The 26,971-nt window shown below is 47.3% G+C and overlaps 1 protein-coding gene across 2 annotated transcripts in view; it reads right to left on the minus strand.

Moving 5' to 3' along the window:
• Positions 1-4,297: 4,297 nt before the first annotated feature.
• The window catches only part of Rassf8 (Ras association domain family member 8), a 78,833-nt gene continuing 56,159 nt past the window's right edge, over positions 4,298-26,971 (minus strand). For both annotated transcript variants that reach the window (XM_075982286.1, XM_075982287.1), the window contains 4 exons: positions 16,590-16,758; positions 9,349-10,238; positions 8,682-8,826; positions 4,298-8,224 (listed from right to left, as the gene is read on the minus strand). In XM_075982286.1, coding sequence (XP_075838401.1) covers positions 8,103-8,224; positions 8,682-8,826; positions 9,349-10,238; positions 16,590-16,692 — 1,260 coding nt within the window. In that variant the 5' untranslated portion in view covers positions 16,693-16,758 and the 3' untranslated portion in view covers positions 4,298-8,102. The remainder of the gene's footprint in view (positions 8,225-8,681; positions 8,827-9,348; positions 10,239-16,589; positions 16,759-26,971) is intronic.

The following is a 26,971-nucleotide window of genomic DNA, read 5'->3' on the forward strand; positions in this document are numbered from 1 at the left end:
AGGAAGGACTTGCCTGCCTCTTCCTGCAAGCTCCCAGCTCCTTCTACACACTTCTCTGTGTGACAGCAATCTGGACCTTTCAGGGTTGACAGACAGGTTGAGGAGAGGCTGTGAGGTGTGTACACACTTGCAGTAAACTGGACAGACAAGGAAAATCACAACAGACTAAGCTAACATCTGGCACATTGCATTGACACTCTTATGAGGCAGAGAAGAGGAAATTAGAACTTTTATTTGGACAAGAATATTTATTCTTCTTAAGTTACGGTAGAGGTACTGCCCTCAGAGTCTATCTCCCATGTATCTGGGGCAAAGATGTGAAGACGTAAGTCATAAACAATGCCACACCAGTTTGGAATTATGATTAATAGGGTGGTATTTATTTAAAGGGGAAAAAACTTACAGATCACTGTCAGCCCTCTGCGCAACCAGGAAGGAAGTCTAGTCACCGGGCGGAGCAGGAAGTGAAGAGAGAGAGGAGAGGGAAGTGGTCGCTTTTTTAAAGGGAGAGAGACCACGCCCCAATGGGCTGGTATCTCAGCGGTGATAGGCTGGAGGAGTGGGAGGACCTCCCGTAACAAAGATGGAAGCCCAAATAAGGAATGAGAGCTGATTCGCAAGTGAGTCTACTGAGAAATACAGATTCACCCCTCTCCGACCTGAGTGTCTGTGCCTATCGTTTACGTCAGATATGAGGTAGGTAAAAGAAGAGAGGTCAGACGCTTGGAGATGCTGACGTCTGGTCCTCCCTGTGAGGCAAGGCCATGGGATCAGAGGCCACACAGGATCTTCTGTGACGGGCAGACAACTTGGGAATAGGTGAGGTCAGTGAGCACCGGAAAAGAAGTACCAGGCATGTGGGTGAAAAGGGCCAGCCTTCTCATCTCCCTGCCACGTCTCCTCGTATCATCTCCCACTGAGCTACCCCCAGGAAATGGCAGCCAGGGAGAGAGGAGCACCATGGTGTGCTGTGGACCACTGAGGACACACATCCGTCCTGGGCAGTGGCTCGTTTTCTCTTTTGTAGCAGACAGCACCCATCTGTCTGTTTCTTAATACAGCGAGCATCTCTCAGAGGCTCGTGTCAAACCCGTGCCTGGAAACAGGGAGGAAGGCAGCATGAAGGCATCTGGGGGGGGGGGTGATGGATGTCAAAGGAACAGGCCAATCACGGGCAGGCTGTGACAGAGCATAGAAGGACAGAGGCTGCTGCTTGCACGTGATGGGGGAACTGAACTGAAGCAGTGGGGGGAGGGGAGGCAGTAGTATGTTTTAGGAAAAGTCAGTAGGGTTGGCATAGGCACTGGGGATGTAGTGTCCACTGGGGTGGGCGTTCGGGAGAGACAGACTGTTTCCTGACCAGGTGCAGGGTGATGTGAGCGCACAGACTCGGGGATGCTCCAATCCAGTCGCAGGCTGGATCCTTTCCTCAGCAGGCGCTTAAGAAGGTATTGATCCTTCTTCAGTTGGGCTACTTGTCTGTTCCGTTCCCCAACCGCTGCTCATGGGTAACTTTGGCGGCTGCCACCTTTGTAGCTCTGGCTGCTCTCCCAAAGGACCGGGGTTCAGTTCCCACGGCAGCACACAGCCATCCCTATCTCCTGCTCCAGGGGATCTAGCACCCTCTCTGGCAGCAGGCACACACATGCCTACATACGTGTGTGCGTAACACTTACATACATAAAATTTAAAACATGTATTTTAAAGCTGGCTGCCTCATTGCATCTGTTTCACAAGAGCCATGTGACATTAGCAGTAATTTTCTCTGGGCCTCAGTTTCTACTTTTATTAAATGAAGAGTTAAGATTTTCTATCTATTTCTTTTACTTTTTTTTTTTTTGGATTTTCGAGACAGGGTTTCGCTGTAGCTTTTGGTTCCTGTCCTGGAACTAGCTCTTGTAGACCAGGCTGGCCTCGAGCTCACAGAGATCCGCTTGCCTCTGCCTCCCAAGTGCTGGGATTAAAGGCGTGCGCCACCACCGCCCGGCTTCTATCTATTTCTATACCTACCTACCCGTCTTGTCTATCTGTCTACTTGTCTGTCTGCCTGTCTGTGCAGGAGCTCTCCTGTGCCGTATTGTAATGACTGGGTGCTAATAGACTGCTTTCTGCACGACATTTCCCCCCCTAAAAAACCACTCTTACATTAGTTTATTTTGCACTGGCACACACTGTGGAAGTACGGAGAGCCACTTCTCTCTTCCCACCATGTGGATTCCTGGGATCGAGTGCAGGTTGTCCAGCTGGGTAACAAGTGCCTTTCCCGGTGACTTGCCCTCCCTAAAACACTCTCCAGACTATGCCCAGCCTTCCGTCTGAAGCCCCGCTCGCCTCAGTCACAGAGGCGCCACTAGTTCTTGCTTAGAGCTGCTCTGCTGAGCCGCTGTTGAAGTCCTGGTCCCAAGAGAGCGTTCTGTAGAGCCTTTTAAATACGCACGTGCCCACAGCTCCTTCCCTAGCTCACCCACCTCTGGCCAGTTCTGCTTACACGGTACCTTGTTAGAGGATTCTTCAGTGATGCACGCTGGCAGCCAGAAGTGTCTTCCTTGCATATGAACGTGACCATGTCATTTCCAAGCTTGAAGTGTCAATGACAATTGGGATACAGCCAGTGTCTGTCACTTAAAGGGTTTATGTGGGCCCAAGTTCAGAGTTTGAGGGGCTGTCGTTCATCGTGGGGAGGGCATGTGGCATGTGGCTCTGTGGCAGTGGGTGTGTGCGCCCGATGACTGCTCCAGTCCCAGTGGACCAAGCAAAAGGAAGTGAGCCATCTGTCCTGTACCTCCCAGGACCCACCCTAGTGCCATTTCTCCCAGCTAGGTTCCGTGTCCCAAAGGTTGTATTATACAATGTCTTCTAAAACAGGACCACATGTCCAAACACATGCTGGGTGCGTTTCAAATCTACTCTTCCCATGGCAACCATGGCTCATGACGGTGATGCCTGTCTACCCTCTATGTCTTCCTGCCCCTCCCCCTAGCCACAGCTGCCTGGCCTCCAGTGTTCTACCCCACTCCCTGTCACAGCTCTTCTGTTTTCTGTCACCTTCTCAGGCATTCTCTGGTGCTTGAGCTGGTGGGGAACCCTTCCACCATGGTTTCATGACACTCTACCAACCCTTAGCCCTTTAATTGAGCTTACCACGTGGAGTGAGGCTGCCACTCACCTTGAGGTGGGGGAGCCACGGTGATTCAGTCTGTAAGCAGTGCTCACTAAATAAACCCTCCACTGGCATCTCCTAACGTGCTCTGCCTGAAGAGCGTGCACAGCCAGGGAAGAACTGTGTTGCTGGGGAACACTGTTCTCCAGCCATTAGCACATGCTGAAGAGGGGACAGGATGGGTCATTAGGTCAAAAGCCTAACTAGGGGACAGAATTCTTTGGGTAAGTTTTCTCATTTTCTCTGCTTTTGCAACACGGTATTACTCATGCATATTTTTTCAACCTAGGTTTCACCTCTGCTTTTTATAAACTATTCCTCCAAAGGTGGACACACTGCACATTGGGGTGGGCAGGGTGGAGATGCTGTCCTCTGTGAGCTCCGGCAATGTTACCAGGGACACAAAAAGTGCTCTGGGCGCTGGAAGAGCTGATTTCAGCTACTTATTCACTGTGGCTTTTGAGCAGTTCCTGGGGTGGCTGCGACATCAACCTTTACTCAGGCTGCAAATGCATGTCCCATGGCCACCGCAGGGTTCGTGTTGATGTCTCAAAGCTGGAAATACAAACCAGCGAGCATCTTAGTTTCATGGCTGAAATGGGGGGGGGGGCATTAGTCTCTTTTAAGTCTACTTTAATGAAGCAGCCTCCCTTTTCTTTCGTGTATGTGTGTGTGTGTGTAGAGTGCACGCAGGTGCACGTATCCATGTGCAGGTGCACGCTTCTGTTGGGAGGTCAGAGGTCAACCACTGTTCTCAGTCACCATCTTAGTTATTAGGCAGGGTTTTCCATGGAACTTGGGCATGTTATTTCAGCTTGGTTGGCTGGCCAACGAGCCCAGGATCCACTTGGCTTTGATCTCAGCACTGAGTACTGGTGTGTGCTGTGTGTCACGTGGGTGCTGAGGGGTTGAACTCAGGGCTCATGCCTGCACAGCAGGTTCTTCACTACCGAGCCATCTCCCTAGCCTAGTTGCTACCTTCTAGGCAGAAGATAGTTCTTCAAGTTAATACTGCATTTAGAAAAAATATCATTTTTTATCACTGATTCATAGACCTACTTTGTCATCTTTCAAAGGAAACAAAACTATATCTTGAAGTATTAAGCATATAAGAAAGAAAACAATTGTACTGCCCCAATGAATCTTGAAAATTTATTATTTGGGAGAATATCAGATATTGATCTTTTGCTTTATAGCTCATGATAATAATCAGAAAATATACATTTTGAAATGAAGTCAAAAGAAAATAATTACATATAATACATATTACAGATTTCTTATTTATACATCAGCAAAGCGGTACTAAAAGCATGTTCATGGCCCACAGTCAGTGAACATGGCCACTTTCTGTCTAAAGCTGCAGCAACGCAAACCCTTTTGGGTCAGTGACAAGACACTGAGCAGGACATGGGCGGGCTCTCACCAGAGCTGCTGTAAACCTGTATTTCCACTCTCCCCTCCCCCCACATAGACACATCTATTTATTGCCTTTAGAGTTCTGCTGGTTTAATAGTACGCTAAAGAGCCATCCGCAGGCATTTGGTTTCTAAAAATATATAAAATGCACGGGAAGGAGCTCTCGCGGCTCTGGCGCTGCCACTGACCTGGAGTCCAAGGTGCATGGGAAGTGTGAAGCAGCAATACTGAATAAATACTGATGGCCGTGAACCCTTGACCAGCCGACAGCCTTCTCCTGGAACGTAGCCACAGCAGACAGGACGCACATGCAACTTAAAGACACTGACATGTTACCAAAGGAATACGTAGGAGCTAGCTTCACCGCAGACTAGTCAAGACAGGCTGTGTTAGAAAGGGATGCAGAGCGTCACTTTGTAGATATATATATAAAAGTTAAGGCCTACTTTGTCAAAGGCAACGTCCAACGCTAACTGCTGCCCCAGTGCGTGCCTCAATTCAGCCCTGTCTTTTCTCCATACTATTTCTTCAGCCTGTCAGTCCTCACTTGGGAAGGTCTCCCTGGCATAGCATCCTTGTCTCGGACCAAGACTGTGAGCGTAGGACTGCACTTGGTCTTGGCTGTGGGAGCAGTGCGGATCTATAGGTCTGGGCCACCACACTCACCACGAGCTGTGTCTACTTTACATGCCAGGCTGGAATCGGCTCTGTTTAAACTGACTTCAGCTCTAGGAGCTGCTGAGCTGCCTGCCCGCCTATAACTAAGTGGGCATTCAAAGGGCAGCTTCAGCACCATCTGAAGCCTCACATATAAAAAAAAGCCCTGTTAACTGAGACAAAAATGAATGTTAACAGCCAAAATATAAAGAAAATGACAAAATACACACACACACACACACACACACACACACACACACACACACACACACACAAATGAGGTAACCCACTGTGGGTGATTCTCTGAGAACAAGGATGCTCTAGAGGTCAAACAGACCAATGATATTCAAATTATTCACTGGTCAGAATAAAACATATTACATATTTAATACCTGTAGAAAAAAACCACATAATATAACCTGCAGTGCTAATTTAAAAGACACGAAAATTTGTGATCTAATTTATTATTTAGAACCTGGATATTTGTTTCCCCATATGCAAAATTTGACATTTGGCACTTTTTGAATCCCACTGCCCGCACCCCTCTGAGATGTGGCCACAGACAGGGCTCGAAAGCCGATACGCTTGTAGTCACAGTAGGTAAAAACAGGCACAGTAGACTAAAATCTCTGTAGGGAAATTAGTTGTTTTTCTAGCTAAAAAAGACTTAGAAAACATTGACAGTGGTGTGCTTGGGGAAGTCCTGGACCTGGGGACAAAGCCCAGCTGCTCAGTCTGCCTGTGAATTGAATTCACATGGCCACACTCCGCCCGTCCGGGAGGCTGTCTGTGTGTATAGGTAGGCCCATGGAGGGCAGCTGGCAGCTTCGGAGCTGAGGTTGGTAGAGATGGAATGTGTGGTACTCACTGGTGGAGAGCCAGGACTGTCGGGAGCTGGTGGGATGTGAAACCTGGCAGTTCACAGAGCTGTGTACTGTGCTGCTCCACCAGGCGTGCCAAGGAATCGTGCAGGTCCTTCCCTTTCCTTCTGAGATAGGGCCTCAAACTAGACTCCAAGCTAGTCTAGAACTTTCCACAGAGCTTAGGACAGCCTGGGTCTTGTGGCAACTCTCCTGCCTCGGTCTCCTGAGTGCTGGGATTATGTAATGAGCCACTGTGCCCAGCTTTGTCTTTGATTTCTCATTAACATTTATCCATTTGTGTAATGTTTACCTTTGTGGTCAAGGTTTAATGGAAGAATAAGGCATGGGCTGGGCGTCATGAGTCACCACTGTCATAAAAAGATACAAATCCCTTGGAATTATATTTTTAAATATATATAGATATGAAACAATTGTTACAAATCTGGATCAAATGTGTACAGGCTGCGGTTCCTTCTTAAGTCCTCTGCAGAGCAGTAATGGCAAAATCAACTTGGTAAGTCCGAGGACCCAAAGACATCAGGTTGAGGTCTGATATTTATGTATTTATGTGGGTAGGGGCGACATTCATGGCTTTCAGTTCTCAAGAAGCGTCTATTACTTCACAGCCATTCTTAAATCTTCTCGCTGGAAACCTAAACAAAGCTGTGTGCTCGGCTTCACTAAACACCGGTAAACCAAAAGTAGCCCGGATGTGTTCACACATCCAGAGTCGCCCTTAGCGACACCAGGCGTTGCCCTACTAATCCACTTTTATTTTATTGCATGTAAGCAGTACAGGGGGTGCATTCTCTTTAGAATTAAAAACTACTTCACGTTTCAGACCGAAGTCTTACTTGCCTCGTGCCACATGTGCTCCGAGAGAATGGAAACGGCTGGAAGGCTGACACGTGTCTAAATATTACTTGTGAATGCAGCTAAGTCACTGCGTGTGAGAAAAGTATTGACTCTCTTTTTTTTGGCTTAATACACAAAATGATACAAATATAAGACTAGTATCCTATAAAGTCAAACTTAAAAATAAAAACAATCTCTGAATTTAACTTTATTTCCTTGGTAAAAAAATACCCGACCGCGGTGTTGCCGAGGTGTGACTGGGTGACAGAGAGCACGCAGTCACATTTACATTACGGCAAACGGCACCTACCCCTGCTGGCATGGCACAGACTACACAGAGGAAGTGGGTTGCTCTGAAATGTATCCCATGATTCCCAAAGTATGGCATCCCCATCTTCAGGGCTCTCTCCTCCTCACATCATGGGAGCGTAAGACAGGAAGACCTTAGCATGTACCAGGAAACCCATGGGCAGCCATCAGCTGACCTGCTGGCAGTCTGTGACCACAAGCATTTTATATGAACAGTTACCCCATTAAAGCTGTTTCTGTGATGGTGTATGGTAATTTACATTGGGAAATACTGTAAAGAAACGCTCAGCTTCCAGGGCAGAGAGAAAGCGGGGGTGGGGAGAAGCCCCAGCATTAAGTGGGCTGCGCTGGAGTCAGTCTGGACGGTGAGCGTCCCAGGAGGCCGCGTAGCTATGCATGAGCAAAGCTCGGACGGAATCTGCCAACATGCACAGTTAGAAGCCCACAACAGTTAACATAATTAAGTCACAGGATAAGGATTAATAAAATATTAAACAGCAACATTCATACATCAATCAGTTACATGGAATAAATTAAACTAAACAGTTACATAACTTTACTCTTTAATTCAGGGTTTATTCATGTATAAACATAGGCTAATACTTTTCTAATGTCCTCAGAATACTACAAATAAAAATGAAGGCTTTGCATGTCAGCTGCTAGACAGTGCGTCAATACTGCAAGTGTGAACAGCTCCGTGTTCGGCGTCAGTGCACAAGGCTCAAGTGGTCTGCAACTGGAGAGGGTAGAGTGGCCTGGGACAGACCCTCGTTCAGTTGGCACACACTGAAGGATTTTACTGTCCTCGGTACCTTGGCTGGACCTTTCCCCTGAAGACAATGTTATACATAGATGCCTTCAGGATTAAATCCAGAGGAGATGGGGTTCTGCAGAATACGAAGATTACTGGGGAGCTGCCGTGAAGAACCAGGTCGCTTCAGGGACCCAGACTGGAATGGCGCTTCTAAACAGGGAACAGACAGTCATCTGGTGAATTGGCTAACCAGAAAACTTAGTAACTTCTCACCCCAAAGAATTACAGAGAGAAGGCCACACTGCAGCCAGAAGCAGGGGAAGAAGGCAGGGACTGGGAAGGAGAAGGCAGGGACTCTGGTCAGGAGCCTGTTCCCAAAGTCTAGTGGGCTTTGCTCTGCAGCTTCTCCCAGTTGCTGGGGCCACAGCACAAGATAGGAAGTTCCAATTACAGAACAGATGATAAACAGAGACTCAGGAGAGGAGGGGGAGTCAGGAGAAGTTAGGATGCAAATTAACATGACCCATATTCATATTCATATTTTGGTAAACAGGTCCATACAGAAGCAGTTTAAAATAAACCATATGTCCATCCAAACAAACAGATCCCCCAGAAACAAGAAGGACATCACTGTAGTGACTTCAGGGAGGACAGAGGAAGGCCTTACCTGTCTCTATGTCTGCCTGGGACGCCTCTATTTCAGTGGGCTCAGCTGGCAGCACGGTGACCTTCGTCCCTGTCTGCTGGATGAACTGCTGGAGGTTGACTTGCCGCAGCTCTTTGGTCAACTGCTCCAGCTCCTGCTCCTTGTCCTGGTTGGAAAACACCAGCTATTCTGTAAGGTGCTGTGTAGGTGGGGCTGAGGGGCGGGGCCTGCTTTCAGGACTCATTTGACACTCTTGGTTCTGTGCACAGGGTGGCTAAAGAGAGTTCTGCCCATCCTCCTACACAGGAGGCGTCCCTTCTGGATGCGGCCACACACTCGTGTAAAAAAAATGTACGGCGTTAGTCTGCCATCAAAAGTACTGTTTCTACACACCTCAGTGCTACATCAGTCTTGCTGATCTTGTGACAAATGCCCTCCTACGCACTTTATGACCATCCGCACATTAAGAGCAATTTGGCTCACAAGAGCTAGAGCTCTTGTTTTGATGAGGTGTTGGAACTGAATCTGCTAACTCTTATTATAGCATGAAGCGAGCAAGACTCTCATGAACTTCTCAGTCTATAAGGTTCCTAGGTCCACGAGAGAGCCTGGGCTGCAGAGCCACAGCTGGGTCTGTCTTAAGCTTCCCCTTACACGGATGAGGTATCCTGCTCAGAGATAGCCTTACCTGTAAGCGCTTGGTAGCCTGCCCCAGAGACCTCTCCACGGCTCGGATGCCGTTCTCCAGCCTCAGGCTCTGCTGCCCTTGAAGGTCCATCTCCCCCTTGACCTTTTCAATCTTCCCTTTCACCTCCTCCTCATTGACCTGTGCCTCCTGAACCTCCCGGTGCAGCTTCTCCGCTTCGAGGCCGCTCTCCATGGTGTGGATCTGCGCCAGGTAGTCCTTCAGTTGGCTGTCACAGTCCGTGACTTTCTGCCGGATCTCCTCAAGCTGGTCCTGCAGCTGCTTTTCGTTTTCTTGTTCGATCTGCAGTTCATTTTCCCAGAATTCCTCCTCCTCGATCTCCACATCGTTCCTCTTGATCTTCTGCTCCAGGCGGACAATCTCCTCTTCCAGGCTGCAGTTGTACTTCTGCTCCCAGAATCGTATTTCGAGCTCGCTGGACTCCAGCTGCTGCTCGATGGCCTGTAGCTTCTCTGTCTGGAGCCGGATCAGCCGCTTCAGCTCCTCCGCAGTGCTTCTGCAGCTGCTCAGCACCTTCTGCCGAAACTCAGTTTCCTTCCCTTTCCCAAAAATGTCCACCAGCCCTTTGGCACCTCCTGTGAAGGTTAGTGATTTCCTTTTAGGTTCCCTTCTTTTGATCGACTTGTCCACCTGAGGCCGCAGTTTGGCTAAGGGGGGCAAGCTCTGTCGGTACAAAGTTCTTTCGGGAATCCGGGCCACACTGTCGGAGGTGGGTCGCTCACTGAGAGATGGCCCAGTCCGACGCAAGATGAGCTGTACGTCGCTAGCATACTGCCCCCACTTGTTCAAGGATATGATGGGGTTTTCGTGTGGTGCCAAGTGCCTTTCCGTATCTCTCCATTTTTCTATTAGGGTGTACCTTCCGGTTCGACCTGGAAAGGACCAGAATATTCTGTCATAGTGGGACAGGAGTGATAAATGGCGCAACAGACAAAACCGACATTTGCTCTAGGTCAGCACGGAAATGCCAGCGCTGAGAGTCCAGGCGCCTCGGCAGCTGACGGACGGCATGTTGTTCAGATCTCAACCCTCTGAGCTGCTGGGAAGTTCACTTTCTATTCCCCTGACTAAGAATTTTATACTCTGCTCAGACATCTACGCGCTCAGGACTTCTGGGGCAAGACTGAACAAAGGGAAGCGCTGGGAACGCTTCCCTGCAGCCAAGAGGGAAGGTCCCAGAAGTTAAAGCCGCACAGATTCTCACTGTGCCAGCCTTGACAAGACAGACCAGGGTTAGTGGAGAACCAGCCCCAGCTCACTGCAGTACCCAGGTCTCGGGGCTCCCCAGCACTCAGCTGGCCTACAGCTCACACAACTGAAGCTGCCCAGTGAAGCTGCCCCTTCCTAATAACTTCCTGTAAAACGGGGTCTGAAGATACGTCTAATTTAATGTTGACAAGAATAGTTTCAAAGGTTCTTAAAAAACCCCAAATTTAGATTTTATTGTTAGAGACAAAACAGTAAAATCATTTAAATAAAAAATATGCTTTATCCACTAATTACAGGATTGAAGTAAACTTTCAAAAGATAACATAGGGCCAGAATGAGGGCTCAGTGGGTAAAGATACTTGTCACCAAGCCTGGTGACCCTGGGCACACACAAGGTGGAAACAAAGAGCTGATCCTGAAATGTTTCCGGCCTCCATGGTGTGGGAGGTCCTTCTGTCTGTGGGCTGCTTTTATTGGTTCATAAATAAAGAAGCTGCCTTTGGCCAATAACAGAATACAGCCAAGTCGGAAAAGTTGGAATATATATCTATATGTCTATATATCTATATCTACCTCTCTCTCTTGAGAGAGAGAGAGAGAGAGAGAGAGAGAGAGAGAGAGAGAGAGAGAGGGAGGGAGAGTAGGCATTGTCAGGGAGTCGCCATGGAACCACCAGGTGGAACCTTGCTGGTAAACCATGAGCCTTGTGGTAAAATATAAAATAATAGAAATGGGTTAACCAAAGATATAAGAGCTAGCTAACAATACACTTAAGTGATTGGCCAAGCAGTGATTTAAATAATATAGTTTCTGTGTGGTTATTTTGGGAGTCTGGACGGCTGGGAAATGAACGAGCGGCCTCCCGCCAACACTCCACATGTGAGTTTTGGTGTATTTGCTGCCCTTCTCCCCAAATAAATAGATGTATAAATAAATAGATAATGTAATGTACGGGTGTGAACACATCGTTTGTTAAGCGCGTACATGAGGCACTGAGGAGGACAGTAGCCAGTAAACAGCAGCTGACACACATGAGCACCTAAGTTCAGAGCCCAGAGCCCACAAAACACCAGGGACAACAGGACACACGTGTGACCCTTGTGGAGTCTGGGACAGTGAGAAACTGTCTCGACAAAATGCTAGGGAGGTCATGAGAAACGACCTTTATACATGCAGGTGACACACGTATGCATATGTGTAGTAGTTACTGTCCTAGGAAGGAGAGGCCTGGCTCTGCCATCTTGCAGTGGGGGCATAGGAGCAGAATCAGCTGCTGACACACACAGTGTTTTCTCTGTTTCTGGGTCAACACAGGGGCATCGGGGTGTATGGGTACAAAGTGCCCCCAGTGATTCAGAAGCGGGACATAAGAAGAATAAACCGACATAGCCTGAATGTTCATCACGCTACCTACCCATCTAGATATCTGTGGCACTGAGCACCTAAGCTGCCTGTTAGACAAGTGTGACATAAATAAACAAGGGCAAATAAAACGCTGATAATGGTTTTAAGTAGCGGGAGCAGTCAGAATGTGGCGGACAGGAAGCAGCTGCAGGCCAGTCACCAGGCCAGCTCCTCCTCAGAGGAGCTCTGTATTCAGTTAAGTTTTTATGATACAAATAAAGGACTTTTTAGGCAAAATTTGAAGTAACATCATAAAACATCTATATTCAAGTTTTTAGCTTTTCAAAGTAGGCCTTGAATTGAGTTACTGAGAAAACGTTTGTTCACAGGTTAAATACATTCTTCACTCTACATGAAGAAACACATCTGGTGAACAGGACATGTTTTCTCCATGGCACTCTGCAGTGTGGGTGTGTGGTCACCATACAGAAAGACACATCTGGTGAACAGGACATGTTTTCTTCATGGCACTCTGCAGTGTGGGTGTGGTCACCATACAGAAAGACACAGCGGTGGCAGCAGCTCAGTGAGTGTGGCTTCTACAGGCTCACTTTCCTCCTCGGCATGCTGGTGTGTGCACTTGGATGGCTGAGACAGGAGAGTTGCCACAGGTCCCTGTTGCCACAGGTCAAGGCCAGCCTGGTCTACATAGTGAGGCCTTGTCTTTAAAGATTTCTTGTGGGACTCCTCACAGTGGGACAGGGGCTGTCTCTGACTCTTGCTGGTTTTTGGGACCCTACTCCTTACACTGGGCCACCTTGCCCACCCTTAATACAAGGCAAGGTGCTTAGTCTTACTAGAACCTGACATGTGTGTTTTGTCACACCCATGGGGGGCCTGCCCTTTTATGAATAAAAATGGAGGAGGGGGGATGGGGAGGCAAAGGGTAAGTGGGGAGGAGAGAGAGAGAGAGAGAGAGAGAGAGAGAGAGAGAGAGAGAGAGATTACTTAAACAAACAAACAACAGCAACACTGTTTAGGTGAATTCTGAGTTGAAGCCTTAATCATGCTGACCTGGCTGATCTCACTCAGCAGATCATGGAGGTTCTCAAGAGGAATACTGAATATATTGGCAGAAAAGAATGCCTTAGTCCCCTTCCACATTAAACCCAATTAACAGTCCTGGTGAAAGGTGTTTTGCTAGCCAGGGAAGCCCAGCATTTCCAGCACTGCTTTAATACAGTGAGGCTGCAGACCTTCGGAAAAGATGAGTGTGCTGACAACGGTGACCCGTTCCAATCCTGAACTGACTTGACATGCGCCTGCTATCAACCTCTGACTAGGAGCTCAGGGACAGAGAACAGCCGAGCACCTAGCAGGTCCTGGATGCAATTTCCTCTTAATCATGTTTGCTAAATGGCAGATTTATAAATAGAAACTTTGAACACATTACTTGGTTTTATGGAGATAGAGGTTTATGCCTTCATTGTGTTCCAAAAAATAATCTAAAGCATCTAATAAGTATATATAAATTCTGATAAAATCTTAAACAGGGCCTAGTGGCTCAGCCCTATAATTCCAGCAACTTAGGAGACTGAGGCAGGAGGATTCCAAGTTCAGGACTTGCCTGGAGTACAGAGTATTCCAAGGTCAGCCTGGGCAAGCTGGTGGTAACCTTGTCTCAAAACAGGAATGACAAGCAGGTTTTGGGACAGAGGCATGATGTGGGATTCCCTCCCCTCTGTATGCTGTGAATACCATTGGTTAATAAAGAAACTGTCATGGCCTGTGATAGGGCAAAAGAACAGAGGTAGGCAGGGAAAACTAAACTGATTGCTGGGAGAAGGAAAGTAGAGTTAAGAGCAGCCATGGAGCTGCCACCAGAGACAGACGTGCTGAAACTTTGCTAGTAGGCTATGACCTCATGGTGATGCACAGTTTAATGGAGATAGGTTAAATTAATGAAGAGTTAGCCAGTAAGAAGCTAGAGCTAATGGGCCACGCAGTGATTTAAGTAATATAGTCTCTGTGTGTTTATTTCGGGGCTGAGCAGCCGTGAACCAACAAGAGACCTTCCCACAACAGTGGAAGAGCACCTGCTCAGCACTCCTGAGTCCCTGGGTTCAATCCCTACTACCATGGAAAGCTTTTATGCGGAGGTGTGTGTATACAAACATACATACATACACACACACACAAAGACATGTATGTGTATGTATATACTTTTATTTTTAAATTTGTTTTATTTTTTTCAAAGAAGTACTTTTAAAAAAAAGTTTAAAATAAATTAGAGGGAAAGCTGAAACAGAATAGGAGGAAAGACAGAAGACAGAACCAGGAAATGTGGCTGAAAACATGGACTTCAGGGCATGAAACAGGGCAACTTCATCTTCATTATGTTAAAAAAAGTCCACATTCCTATTTAATAAAGACACACTGCCTAATTTACTTTATTCTTTATTTTAAATGTATTCAGAAATTGACAATAAGTAGAGTTTAACTCAGAAGAGGTTCTGGGAGCTAGGAGTCTGCTCTGGATTAGGAAACATCTACAATAAAAAAAATCACTATTGAAGACAAACATCAGGAGCAGGCCGTACAGACTTCAGACACAAGGTAGCATGAGGGAGGTTCAGAGCGCAAGCCTTACCACAGCCTGACACACAGTGTGCCTGAGAGCCCACTGGAGAAGAACGCAGTGTGCACCACACATGGTAAGGTGCACGGGATGGGCAGGAGAGCCTCGGTTAGCAGAGCACAGGTCTGTGGTGTCCGTGATGGCATTTCTAGAGGTGATGATTAGGGCCCTCACCAAATAGACGAATTCATCCTTTGATGGACTTATGGTTGTATTATTGAGTTGGAGGAAGTTGTCCATGGGGTCACGTCCTTTGGGACCACTTCTGTAAACCTTTTTGACTTGGACACTGTGGTGGTTTGAGTAAGAATCACTTCCATAGGTTCACATATCTGAATAATAGTGAGCAGGGGGTGGCACTATTTGAGAAGGATTCAATAGAGTAGGTGTGGCCTTGCTGGAGGAATTGCATCACTGCAGGTGGGTTTTGAGGTTTCCCAATCCTTGCCAGGCCCAGTCTCTGCCTGCAGATCTGAATGTAGCTCTCAACCACTTCTGCATGCGTGCACCATACCTGCTGCATCTGCTGTGCTCCCTGCCACATGAGCATGGACTAAACTTCTGAAACTGAAAGCAAGCCCCCAGTTAATGCTTTCTCTCCTAATAGTTGCCTTGGTCACGGTGTCTCTTCATAGCAACAGAACAGTGGTAAGACAGCCACACCCTTCCCCATCACGATGGACTGATGCCCTGGAACCATGGCACAAACCATACTACTCACGTAATAACTGGGCAAAGTAACCAACACAGAAAACTGATACCAAGAACGGGGTCACGGCTGCCATTCCATCTGACCAGGTGGTTTTTAAGGCCTTTAGACGTACTTTGTGGGGTGAACTTACAAGAGTTTAGAGAAACAGGCAGGGAAAAAAGTCTTAACATGCTGTAAATCAGAGTTATGGTGGTTTTGGTAGGAGCTCAGAAGAGCAGAATTCCAGGGGAATGTGGACAAGGCATGCCCAGAAGTTTCAGATGGGAACAAAACTCATGGGAACTGGATTAGAAGTCATTTATGTTATGCTGTGGCAAATAACTTGTCTACATTTTGTTCATACTTTGAGACTTTCGGGAGGGGGATTTAAACAGGATGGCATATTTACTCTGGCGGAGAGCATTTTGGACAGCACAGCATGTGAGCGATGGCACAGGTATCACTAGCCGCCGTGAGCCAGGCTTACAGCAGGAACTGGAAGGAAGAAGCAGAGTGAGGTGTGGACACAGGTCAATGGCTAGAGGAGGGTGCTGCAGACAAGGGCACGGCTACCCACTACAGAAGCCAGTACGTGTGCAGCGTCAACAGCAGGTGCCCTGACAGAACCTCAGGACCTGGCCAAACCCCCTCAGAGTGAAGAGTGGAAATGGTAGCATCACCTGAGAGCTTTTTCTTGGAAGGAGCGCACCTGTGGGAGCAGGGCTGCCTGGGAAGTATTCCCTCAGGACTGTCACTGTGCACAACTGCCCAAGGACGCAGAGGTGTTGCAACTGTGGTCCAAAGAGGCCCAGCTGCTGCTTGGGCTGCCAGCAGAATTGGTATCATCCAATTGGTGCTGGTTTTACAGGCATGCAGAATGTAAGAGTTAGGGATAATGGAAACTTCCATCCGGGTGTTGAAGAAAAGCCTGGGGAGCCAGAACATGTGTCAATGTCAGAGTCCCCAAAGGCCGTTCTGTGAGGTCAAGGAGTGAAGCCTGAGGGTGAAAGGGAAAATGTGCAGTGAAGAGGGGGCTGCAGGCAGGGAGAAAAGTCAGTGCAGGAATGAGGTCTTATAGTGGGTGCTGCTGGGAAGGAAACAAGGTTCCTACCCCTCCCTTCCTCCCTTCCTCCCCTCCCCTTCTCCCGGCACCCCATGTACTTCGATTACCTGGATGTTCTGCCCAGACATCTTAGGCCAAGAAACTATAGGCTGAACCCTCTGAAACTCTGAGCCCAAGCCTCCTGCTTAGGCTAATCTGAGGTATTTTATCAAGACGCCGAGAAAGCTAACTCATGCGTGCATCTCCACACCCATGAGCACTTGATGGGTTTTACTCACCTATAGCCTGGGCTAAGGCTATCACAACCTCCTGGCAGGTTGTGACTTCAGTGACACCGCAGACGATCCTCTGAACTCCATCCACCCACACTTTCAGTTCCATGGTGCACCTGCCAGTCACTCAGAGGCCCTGACAGTGGTCATCAGGGTTCAGGTCATGGCTCTGGCTCTGGCAACACAGAAAAGACAGATTCTATATTACAAGCTAGAAAACAAACAAACAAATAAACAAAAAGGTAAAATATCGTCTTTTTAAAAAGGAAACTTTCCCTATATTATGTGAACTATAGCATAATACTAAAATGTCCCACTGCGATTGAAGTCCAGGCTTGCTCTATGGGGCAGAACTCCGCAGGGTAAATGGCTCCTAACTCAATTGTGTCCCAGGTCTAAAGACTTGCTCAATGCTGTGCTGGTGTCTCTCTTCTCAGTTTGTTCATTAGTGTAATGTCAAGAGTTTTTTTTTTAATTTATTTATTTATTAAAGATTTCTGTTTCTTCCCCGCCGCCGCCTCCCATTTCCCTCCCCCTCCCCCAATCAAGTCCCCCTCCCTCATCAGCCCAAAGAGCAATCAGGGTTCCCTGCCCTGTGGGAAGTCCAAGGACCACCCACCTCCATCCAGGTCTAGTAAGGTGAGCATCCAAACTGCCTAGGCTCCCACAAAGCCAGTGCGTGCAGTAGGATCAAAAACCCACTGCCATTGTTCTTGAGTTCTCAGTAGTCCTCATTGTCCGCTATGTTCAGAGAGTCCAGTTTTATCCCATGCTTTTTCAGACCCAGGCCAGCTGGCCTTGGTGCGTTCCCGATAGAACATCCCCATTGTCTCAGTGTGTGGGCGCACCCCTCGTGGTCCTGAGTTCCTTGCTCGTGCTCTCTCTCCTTCTGCTCCTGATTTGGACCTTGAGATTTCTGTCCGGTGCTCCAATGTGGGTCTCTGTCTCTGTCTCCTTTTATTGCCTGATGAAGGTTAATATTCAGGAGGATGCCTATATGTTTTTCTTTGGGTTCTCCTTCTTATTTAGTTTCTCTAGGATCACGAATTATAGGCTCAATGTCCTTTACTTATGGCTAGAAACCAAATATGAGTGAGTACATCCCATGTTCCTCTTTTTGGGTCTGGCTTACCTCACTCAGGATAGTGTTTTCTATTTCCATCCATTTGCATGCAAAATTCAAGAAGTCCTTGTTTTTTACTGCTGACTAGTACTCTAATATGTATATATTCCATACTTTCTTCATCCATTCTTCCATTGAAGGGCATCTAGGTTGTTTCCAGGTTCTGGCCATTACAAACAATGCTGCTATGAACATAGTAGAGCATATACTTTTGTTGTATGATAAGGCCTCTCTTGGGTATTTTCCCAAGAGTGGTATTGCTGGGTCCAGGGGTAGGTTGATCCCGAATTTCCTGAGAAACCGCCACGCTGCTTTCCAAAGTGGTTGCACAAGTTTGCATTCCCACCAGCAATGGATGAGTGTGCCCCTTACTCCACAACCTCTCCAGCAAAGGCTATCATTGGTGTTTTTTATTTTAGCCATTCTGACAGGTGTAAGATGGTATCTTAAAGTTGTCTTGATTTGAATGTCAAGAGTTTTTAAGTTCCTGTCATTTCAGGAATCATAAATGACAGAACCATTTTAAACAAACTTGCTCTGTGTCCTGCTGACCAGTGTGCATCCCCAGGCCTCTCTGAGCTGCTCACACCAGGGCTATGAAAACCAGCAGAAGGAAATCATTCCCTCATACATGTCTGTCTTTTCTTACTGCTGGTTCCCTGATTTCATCAAGTCAGAAGAGTCCAACCACTAACAATAAAAAAACACACCCTTCCCAGTGTTCACTGTTTACCCAGTTCCTTAAAAACAATGTGGCCACATTATGTACCAACCAGAAGGCTTTACCGAATTAAACCAAGCTCTCCCACTAACTGGGAACATCATCTCACTGAAGTTCCATAGGATCCCTTCTTTCTGGGCTTTAAACCTCAGCTCATTCTGTGGTAAGTCTACAGTCTGAGGACTCTATCTGTTCTGTGGTAGCCTACAGTCTGAGGAGTCTACCTGTTCTGTGGTAGGCCTACAGTCTGAGGAGTCTACCTGTTCTGTGGTAGCCTACAGTCTAAGGACTCTATCTGTTCTGTGGTAGCCTACAGTCTAAGGACTCTATCTGTTCTGTGGTAGCCTACAGTCTAAGGACTCTACCTGTTCTATAGTAGCCTACAGTGTGAGGAGTCTACCTGTTCTGTGGTAGGTCTACAGTCTGAGGAGTCTATCTGTTCTGTGGTAGGCCTACAGTCTGAGGAGTCTACCTGTTCTGTGGTAGCCTACAGTCTGAGGAGTCTACCTGTTCTGTGGTAGCCTACAGTCTGAGGAGTCTACCTGTTCTGTGGTAGCCTACAGTCTGAGGAGTCTACCTGTTCTGTGGTAGCCTACAGTCTGAGGAGTCTACCTGTTCTGTGGTAGCCTACAGTCTAAGGACTCTATCTGTTCTGTGGTAGCCTACAGTGTGAGGAGTCTACCTGTTCTGTGGTAGCCTACAGTCTAAGGACTCTATCTGTTCTGTGGTAGGTCTACAGTCTGAGGAGTCTACCTGTTCTGTGGTAGCCTACAGTCTGAGGAGTCTACCTGTTCTGTGGTAGCCTACAGTCTGAGGAGTCTACCTGTTCTGTGGTAGCCTACAGTCTGAGGACTCTATCTGTTCTGTGGCAGGTCTACAGTCTGAGGAGTCTACCTGTTCTATAGTAGCCTACAGTCTGAGGAGTCTACCTGTTCTATGATAGCCTACAGTCTGAGGAGTCTACCTGTTCTATAGTAGCCTACAGTGTGTGGAGTCTACCTGTTCTATAGTAGCCTACAGTGTGTGGAGTCTACCTGTTCTATAGTAGCCTACAGTGTGAGGAGTCTACCTGTTCTATAGTAGCCTATAGTGTGAGGAGTCTACCTGTTCTATGGTAGCCTACAGTCTGTGGAGTCTATCTGTTCTGTGGTAGGCCTACAGTGTGTGGAGTCTACCTGTTCTGTGGTAGGCCTACAGTCTAAGGACTCTATCTGTTCTGTGGCAGCCTACAGTCCAAGAATGTCTGCCTGCCTATTATCTTATGCTCTTTCTTGATTTAAAAGAGAATGACAGGCTTAGGAGAAGTAATAAACATTGTTTTAATTAGGTGGTTATTTGGATTAGTTTTAAGGTTTATAAAACACTAAAATCTTTTCTTGTCCCTTGTGCAGTCTCGTAAGACCTTAGGACAACTCAGGCTACCTGTGCCTGGGGTGGACAAGTGAAGAATACCAAGCCTCGAGGGCACAAAAGCACACTTTCTGTCAACTCTAACATAAGGAGACTCTGATTGTTAACTTCCCAGAATGCTGGCCCAGCCCTCCTATGATGCCAGCCAGCACATGAGCTTGAGCTGACTTCCCTGAGTTCCTCAAGCGTGGTGCCCTGTGAGATGTGAATGGCTAGGGCAGGTGTGGGAGGTTTACATGCCACAGAAATGAAGGAGCTGCAGCCCTGGACTTGCACGGGTTCTGCAGCAGACTCCTTGAAGCCTTCATAGCTTGGCAAACACCTTTAGATGCGCAGCCGCATCATCATTCTAGAGAGCATTGAGGAATAGGAAACCAGAGAGTCCTGACAAGACACAGCTCCTTTCTTGTTAGACGCCTGGCTCACCAGATGCCCTGTTCACCAGAAATAGCACTCCTGATATTCTTCCTTTGGACAAAATTATCAGATATTACATACACCTTTGTTAAATTAAAGGTTCTGAATTGAAGCCTAGTTAGTAACAATTTATTGTCCATTAAAAAATCCTCAATCTTGAGAAAGCTTTGGGTTTCACTGAAATCATCTCCTTCCCAAGAAACCTGCACGGGAAAGGACCCCTCAGGTTCAGGATGACGGCCCACAGGACATGATGGAGTCGTTACCTCTAGACACACTGTGGCCTAATAGTGGGATCCAGGGCTCACACACTCTGTGACTGCAATGAGCAACTGTCCCCAATGCCCCCTTCTGTGATCTCCCCTTCTAGGCAAGCCATCTACGTTCCAGATCCTTACTTAACCTCTGGCACATGACCTCATATTTTCCTCTCAGGGAAGAAGGGTTTCACTTTGAACTTTCAATCATTAAGCTACTGCATTAAACACAAACACACGCACTTCCGCTATCAGGGACACTGCTGATCACAGACTCGTAGCATCTCACTCTCGGAGTCAGGGCTCTGACCAGGGCTGGCGGGACCAGTCTTTGCGGTTTTGTTTTCACACATGGAGACATGGCTTCTGTCAGGTTTGGGGCTACACTATATTCATCTCAGCTCCATTAAACACCACTGCATTATTTGTGAGCTCATCTAAGAATGAGCTTCCCCATCCTCCCAGCAGAAGCCCCTAGCATAACTCTCCAGGAACTGAAACCTGAAGTTTCCTCTACACCTTCTGAAGTCTGATCCCGGCTCTATGCCCAGTCCCCAGACTTGACCACAGGGGAAACTGGAAGTCTACACCAAGCTGCATGTGGGTGAGTAATTGTTAAAGTGATGGGGGAGAGTCTTTTGTTTTGTGTTAATTTTATTGGTTAAATAAAGAGACTGCCTTGGCCCTTTAGTGGACAGAAAATTAGGTAGGCAGAGTAGACAGAATGTTGGGAGAAAGAAGCCAAGTCAAGCGGTCGCCATGATTCTCCCACTCCAGACAGATGCAGGTTAAGATCTTTCCTGGTAAGCCAGCTCATGGTGCTACACAGAATATTAGAAATGGGTTAGATCAATATGTAAGAGCTAGCCAATAAGAAGTTAAAACTAATGGGCCAAGCAGTGTTTAAAAGAATACAGTTTCTGTGTAATTATTTCAGGTAAAGCTAGCCGGGCGGGAAGCAGCCCCGCTGCTCCTAGGTAGAATTTCGAATGGGAACAGTGACACAGTGAAGTCCTCCGACAGCAGTAGCATGCCTGAGGGCCTGTTTTTCTCACAAGGTTTTTACGTGTGCAATTCTGGCCTCTTAGGTTTTGGTAGAGTCTTTGGCTGAGCTACTTTGGACTCAGTAGGATATGAAAATGGCTCGGAGAAGAAAGTTTCTTTAGCTACAAACCATTGCTTGTGAAGAAGCCTTCTGTGGTCAAGTATCTATGTGTGTGGAGGCATCTCACAAGAGCAGGCGTGGGTGACTGGTGTTCTGACAGTCACCTGAGGACAGGCCAGGAGCAGCACAGCAGGAAGTCTTAGCTGTGCAGATGGAACGCTGGCCCTCTCACTTTTCAGCTCCTGAACTGGCAGAAAGCAGTCTTCCTCTGGCTGGCTGTTGTGCTGGTTTGTATTTTCATTGTTGGTTTCCCTGGATGAACTGCCCCACCCTCAGGCACAGCAATGAGCTGTCTAGAGCCTAATGTAACTGATGGAGAAAAATACACCAGACAGAAGACACTCGGTGTGAATGGAACAGAATGTGGACTGAGTGTTTTTCACTACAGCATCTGAAACAGGCGCAGACTGCTGCTGGTCATGTGCTGATTTACAAACTGCTGCTGACTAGATGAATGTCACGTAGACCTCACAGAGGACAGGCGTTGTGCTGCGCATGCAGAGACAGCATCTCTGTGACAATGACAAAGCAAACTTAACTCCTGGGACAGGAGGAGCAAGCACAAAAGGAGCTTATGGCCAAGGCTGGGTCATTAACACAAGATAAAGGTTCTAATGTCCTACAATAGAGAAAAAGGAGAACTTGTATTAAATGTAAATCAGCAATTTGTCATGGGGGAAGAAAGTCTGTTACTAATATTTTCACTACCATGACAGGAAACCTACAGCAAGCAACTTAAGGGAGTAAGGATTTACTTCGACTCAGTCTGGCTCCCTCGTGGAAGAGAAGACATGGAGGCTTCATGGTAGCTCATGTGTGAGGCAGTCTGCTAACATCTCAGTGGATCGGGAACTCTATCTAGGGTAAAATGGAGCTGGTATATAGTCCTTAAACCTACTCTGACGGCCCCACAGCTGCTTGCTAGGTCTCATGTCAGAGGCTGCATAATCTCTCAGAACCAAGAGTTCAGACACACAGGCCTGTAGGGACCAGACTTCACATTCACACTACAGAAATGCCTGTAATGCCGCCCCCCCAAAGACAAGCTAGAGACTGCAATCCATGCCTGCATATAAAAGGGAAGTGTGTCCCAGCCCTTGCAGGCGTGGAGGCCCCTAGAAATGGTAAGGACCACAGTTCTGCTTGGGGGGGTTCAGCTCTGCCCACTGCGTGGCAGGTCTTCCCTGCCTTTCCCCACCTCTATAGTCAGGCTCTAGAGCCCAAGATGATTGATTAATATGGTCAAGCAGTACAGGCTCCAGTGACTCCTGTACATAGAAATGAAAATGCTTCCAAAAATTAGAAACTTCTATTATACAGAAAGTCATTAGCAATAAAACATCTTGGAAAAATAAGACCACTTAAAATAAGGGACATTTTAGGTTACTGTAATCATGTATCTAAGAACAGTCAACAACTTAACATTTTTTTTTCTTTTTTGGTTTTTTGAGACAGGATTTCTCTGTGTAACAACTCACTTTGTAGACCAGGCTGGACTCAAACTTATAGAGACCCACACCGCCTGCCTCTGCCTCCGAGTGCTGGGATTAAAGGCATGTGCCACCACGCCCAGCTTCAACCTAAGATTGTTTAAAGGATTACTATTTAAAATTTTGATCACATTTAGTATAAAACATTCTGAGTCAGATAAAGTTACTGGAATGAAAATACTAATTCTTCTATTAAGAAGTGTCTTTTTTTCTTAAACTTTAAAAAAGTTTCTATTACATTTAGTGTGTGTGTGCTGTAGGAACTCCTCAGCCAGTGGCCTTTAAGTTACCAGCCCACTTGGGCGTGGCCTCTTATACTATGAATGCCTATAGAAAGCACATGCTTGCTCTCTCCCTCCTGGCTTCTGGATTCCATTCCTGTTCCCCACTCATGCAGAGGACTGTGATCTGGGAGTCTACCCCTAAATAAATAACCCTTTATTATATGCAATTCTGAGCTAGTGTGGGATTATTTTGTAACTTCCATCTTCGTGTGCCTGTGTGCGTCTGTGGGAGCACACCTGTAGGAAACGGTTCTCCTTTTCTACCAGAGGTCCGAGACTGACAGCAAGCTCCTTAACCTGCTGAGCCATCCTGATGGCTCCTTCCTTACACTTTCCCGTGAATGCAAGCAGTACCTAGGTTTTAATCTCATTTCTTACTTTGGCACTACAAAAGGCTTTTCTTTTTTCCACGCTCATCCTGGATAGTGTCCTGACACACTGACATACCCATTTTCCTAAGCCATATACGATTCTGATTCCATAACTGCACTGAGATTAACTCCATACCCACTGCTGTTAACAAGCAGCTCCTCAATCAGGACCAAACGTTTCTTTCGGAAGCACAGTGCTTAAACAACCAAGGAGAGATGCTTCTCTGTGCGGAGCCTATGCTGAGCTGGGGAGACAGCGACTGGGACCCAAGGATGCTGCTCTATCCTGGGGGCTGGAGTTCCCATCCTTGTACCGTGTTAGACGGCTTGCCAACACCCACAGTCCAATGCCCTGTTCTGGCCTGCACACACATTTGTGCATATACTCAGTTCGACTGACAGACAGACAGAAAGGCACACACACACACACACACACAATTGTCTTTTAAATGGGTAAAATTTGCTTTTTAACTAGGATCTAAGGACAAATGCAGAATTTCTATATAATAACCATAATTCAAAAATGAGCAAAATCTTTATGTTTATCCATTTTGGAAGACAGGTGTATGGATAACTGAGAGTGGTCTCCAAAGTGAACTCTGTTGACTGTCTCTTTCTACTACACTGACAAACCAAGTGAACTCTGTTGACTGTCTCTTTCTACTACACTGACAAACCAAGTGAACTCTGTTGACTGTCTCTTTCTACTGCACTGACAAACCAAGTGAACTCTGTTGACTGTCTCTTTCTACTGCACTGACAAACCAAGTGAACTCTGTTGACTGTCTCTTTCTACTGCACTGACAAACCAAGTGAACTCTGTTGACTGTCTCTTTCTACTGCACTGACAAACCAAGTGAACTCTGTTGACTGTCTCTTTCTACTGCACTGACAAACCAAGTGAACTCTGTTGACTGTCTCTTTCTACTACACTGACAAACCAAGTGAACTCTGTTGACTGGTCTCTTTCTACTGCACGGACAAACCAAGTGAACTCTGTTGACTGTCTCTTTCTACTACACTGACAAACTAAGCCTGTCATCATCCCCAACTACCTCTAACACCCTAAAGGACCACAGAACCGTCGTTAGACTAGCCTCTTTTCTGGCTGACAGAGAACACTGCCACACCAAGCTCTCTGCATGGGGCAGCGGGACAAGAAAGCAGCACAGTGGGCATAGCCCACAGCCTCCCTGTGAGCAGCACTACAAGCGGTTCCCGACGTCCCTAGCTTTCTGGGGGTCAACTCTGACAGGAGTGCTGCACCACTTCCAGCACCTTGTCCATTTCCCTCCTCCTCTCTTTCTCCACATTCTAGCCGCGCTATCCCTACCCCTCAGATCACTGACCTAGCAATGACTGAATGCCCAGAGCGGATGGCTCTACCTGGTGAAGGGGTTTTTCATGGGGTAGGTCCTCCAGGCATAGGGAGGATGCTGGGCTAGTCTGATTTGTATTATTCCACAAGTCTGTCCTCTGGTGGCATCACTGTGGAAGGGACCACAGTGGCAGAGCCAAGTGGATGGGAAGCAAGGGTTCCAGATGTGCTGAGAGTGCTTCAACAACGCTCTTGCCAGAAATAACCGGGGCGTGGTGGGATACCTTGACTCCTTTTGAAGGCAACTCCATGGTGCCCCACCTCTCAAAGGTCCAAAGTCTCGGATCATAGGCAACTCTAGGAAGCAGGCTTCCAACACATGTCCTTTGGGGGACATGCAAATCACATCCAAAGGCCATGGTGGCTCAGAGTTCACTGAAACCAACTGGAAAAGAACCACGGCAATGTCCAGCACCATGTGACACGGCTGTGTATATATTATAAAACAGTGCCCAGCAGAGATGCCAAGCAGGGTATTTCTCTCAAGAGTCAGGGATAGCGCATTGGCATAAGAAAGCCATACACGGCTGCTGCTTTCCCTACTGTTTGGCACAAAAGCCCTTAAATAAAAAATATAAAAACAATGAACTTCTGGGACCTGTTTGTTGCAGTAGTTTATTAAAGGGAGCATGAAAAGCCGTCTGTCCTGTAGTGTGCCTCTGTCGGGTCCCAGGATACTCTTAACCCCTAGAGACGGTGTGAGTGGGCAGCCTCTCCCACTGCGGCTTGTACCCCAAAGACCCTGTGGTGACAGCACGCGCCACCCACATGCCACCATAGGGCGCTCTTCCATTAATGAGCAAATGTCAGGTACTTCTACTGAAAACCTGCGGAGAAGGCAGATTTAAGGACAACCCTGTGGGTGTTCTCCTTGAGTAGGGAACTCCTGGGCTTTTTATTACTCAGGACAAAAAGTCAACCTAAGGGCAATGTGCTCAGGAACAGCAGGAGGAAGCACTAAGTCTTTCTGTGACAGAGTCTGCCAGTCAACTCTGTCTGTCTGTCTCTAACCTTTCATCACCCATCTGAGTTTAATTCACGACATGAATTAAACAAGTAAGGAAACTGAGGCAGAGAGCACTTGGACGCTCACCCAAGCTGACCCTGCTAGGAAGTGGCAGGTTTGACAGTGCCAGTAAGCGCTTATGAAGTGGGCATGTGTACCCACTAACACTCTTTCAGGAAAGATGTGCGCAGTTCCTGTGACAGCCAGTTCTAACACTGATGTAGGAGGGTCTTTATCTATCTGTTGTTTCATTGGTTGATTAATAAAAAAAACTGATTGGCCTGATAGGTCAGAACTTAGGTAGGCGGGAAAGACAGAACAGAATGCTGGGAGGAAGAAGGCAGTGAGGCAGAGGCCATAACTCTCCTCTACAAGATGGACACAGGTTGAGATCTTTCCTGGTAAGCCACCACCTCGTGGTGCTACACAGATTATTAGAAATGGGTTAATCAAGATGTGAGAATTAGCCAGTAAGAGGCTAGAGCTAATGGGCCAAGCAGTGTTTAAAAGAATACAGTTTGTGTGTTGTTATTTTGGGTGTAAAGCTAACCATGCAGGAACCGGGTGGGACGAAAAGCAGGCCTGCTCACCTCCTTACTACATAACACTAGCTCTGAAGGACGCTTCAGGGCCATGGCTGCTGCAGTCAGATGGATGGAACTCACAGCCAAAGGCTGGGAGGGAGGGAGCGATGCATGGCATGGGGTTTCTGGGGGAACAGTGCCTCCCAAGGCCACTCATCTCAGCTAAGCAGGGTACACGTTAG

This window comes from Microtus pennsylvanicus, chromosome 8 (assembly GCF_037038515.1).
Source record: "Microtus pennsylvanicus isolate mMicPen1 chromosome 8, mMicPen1.hap1, whole genome shotgun sequence".
Taxonomy (NCBI): Eukaryota; Metazoa; Chordata; class Mammalia; order Rodentia; family Cricetidae; genus Microtus; species Microtus pennsylvanicus.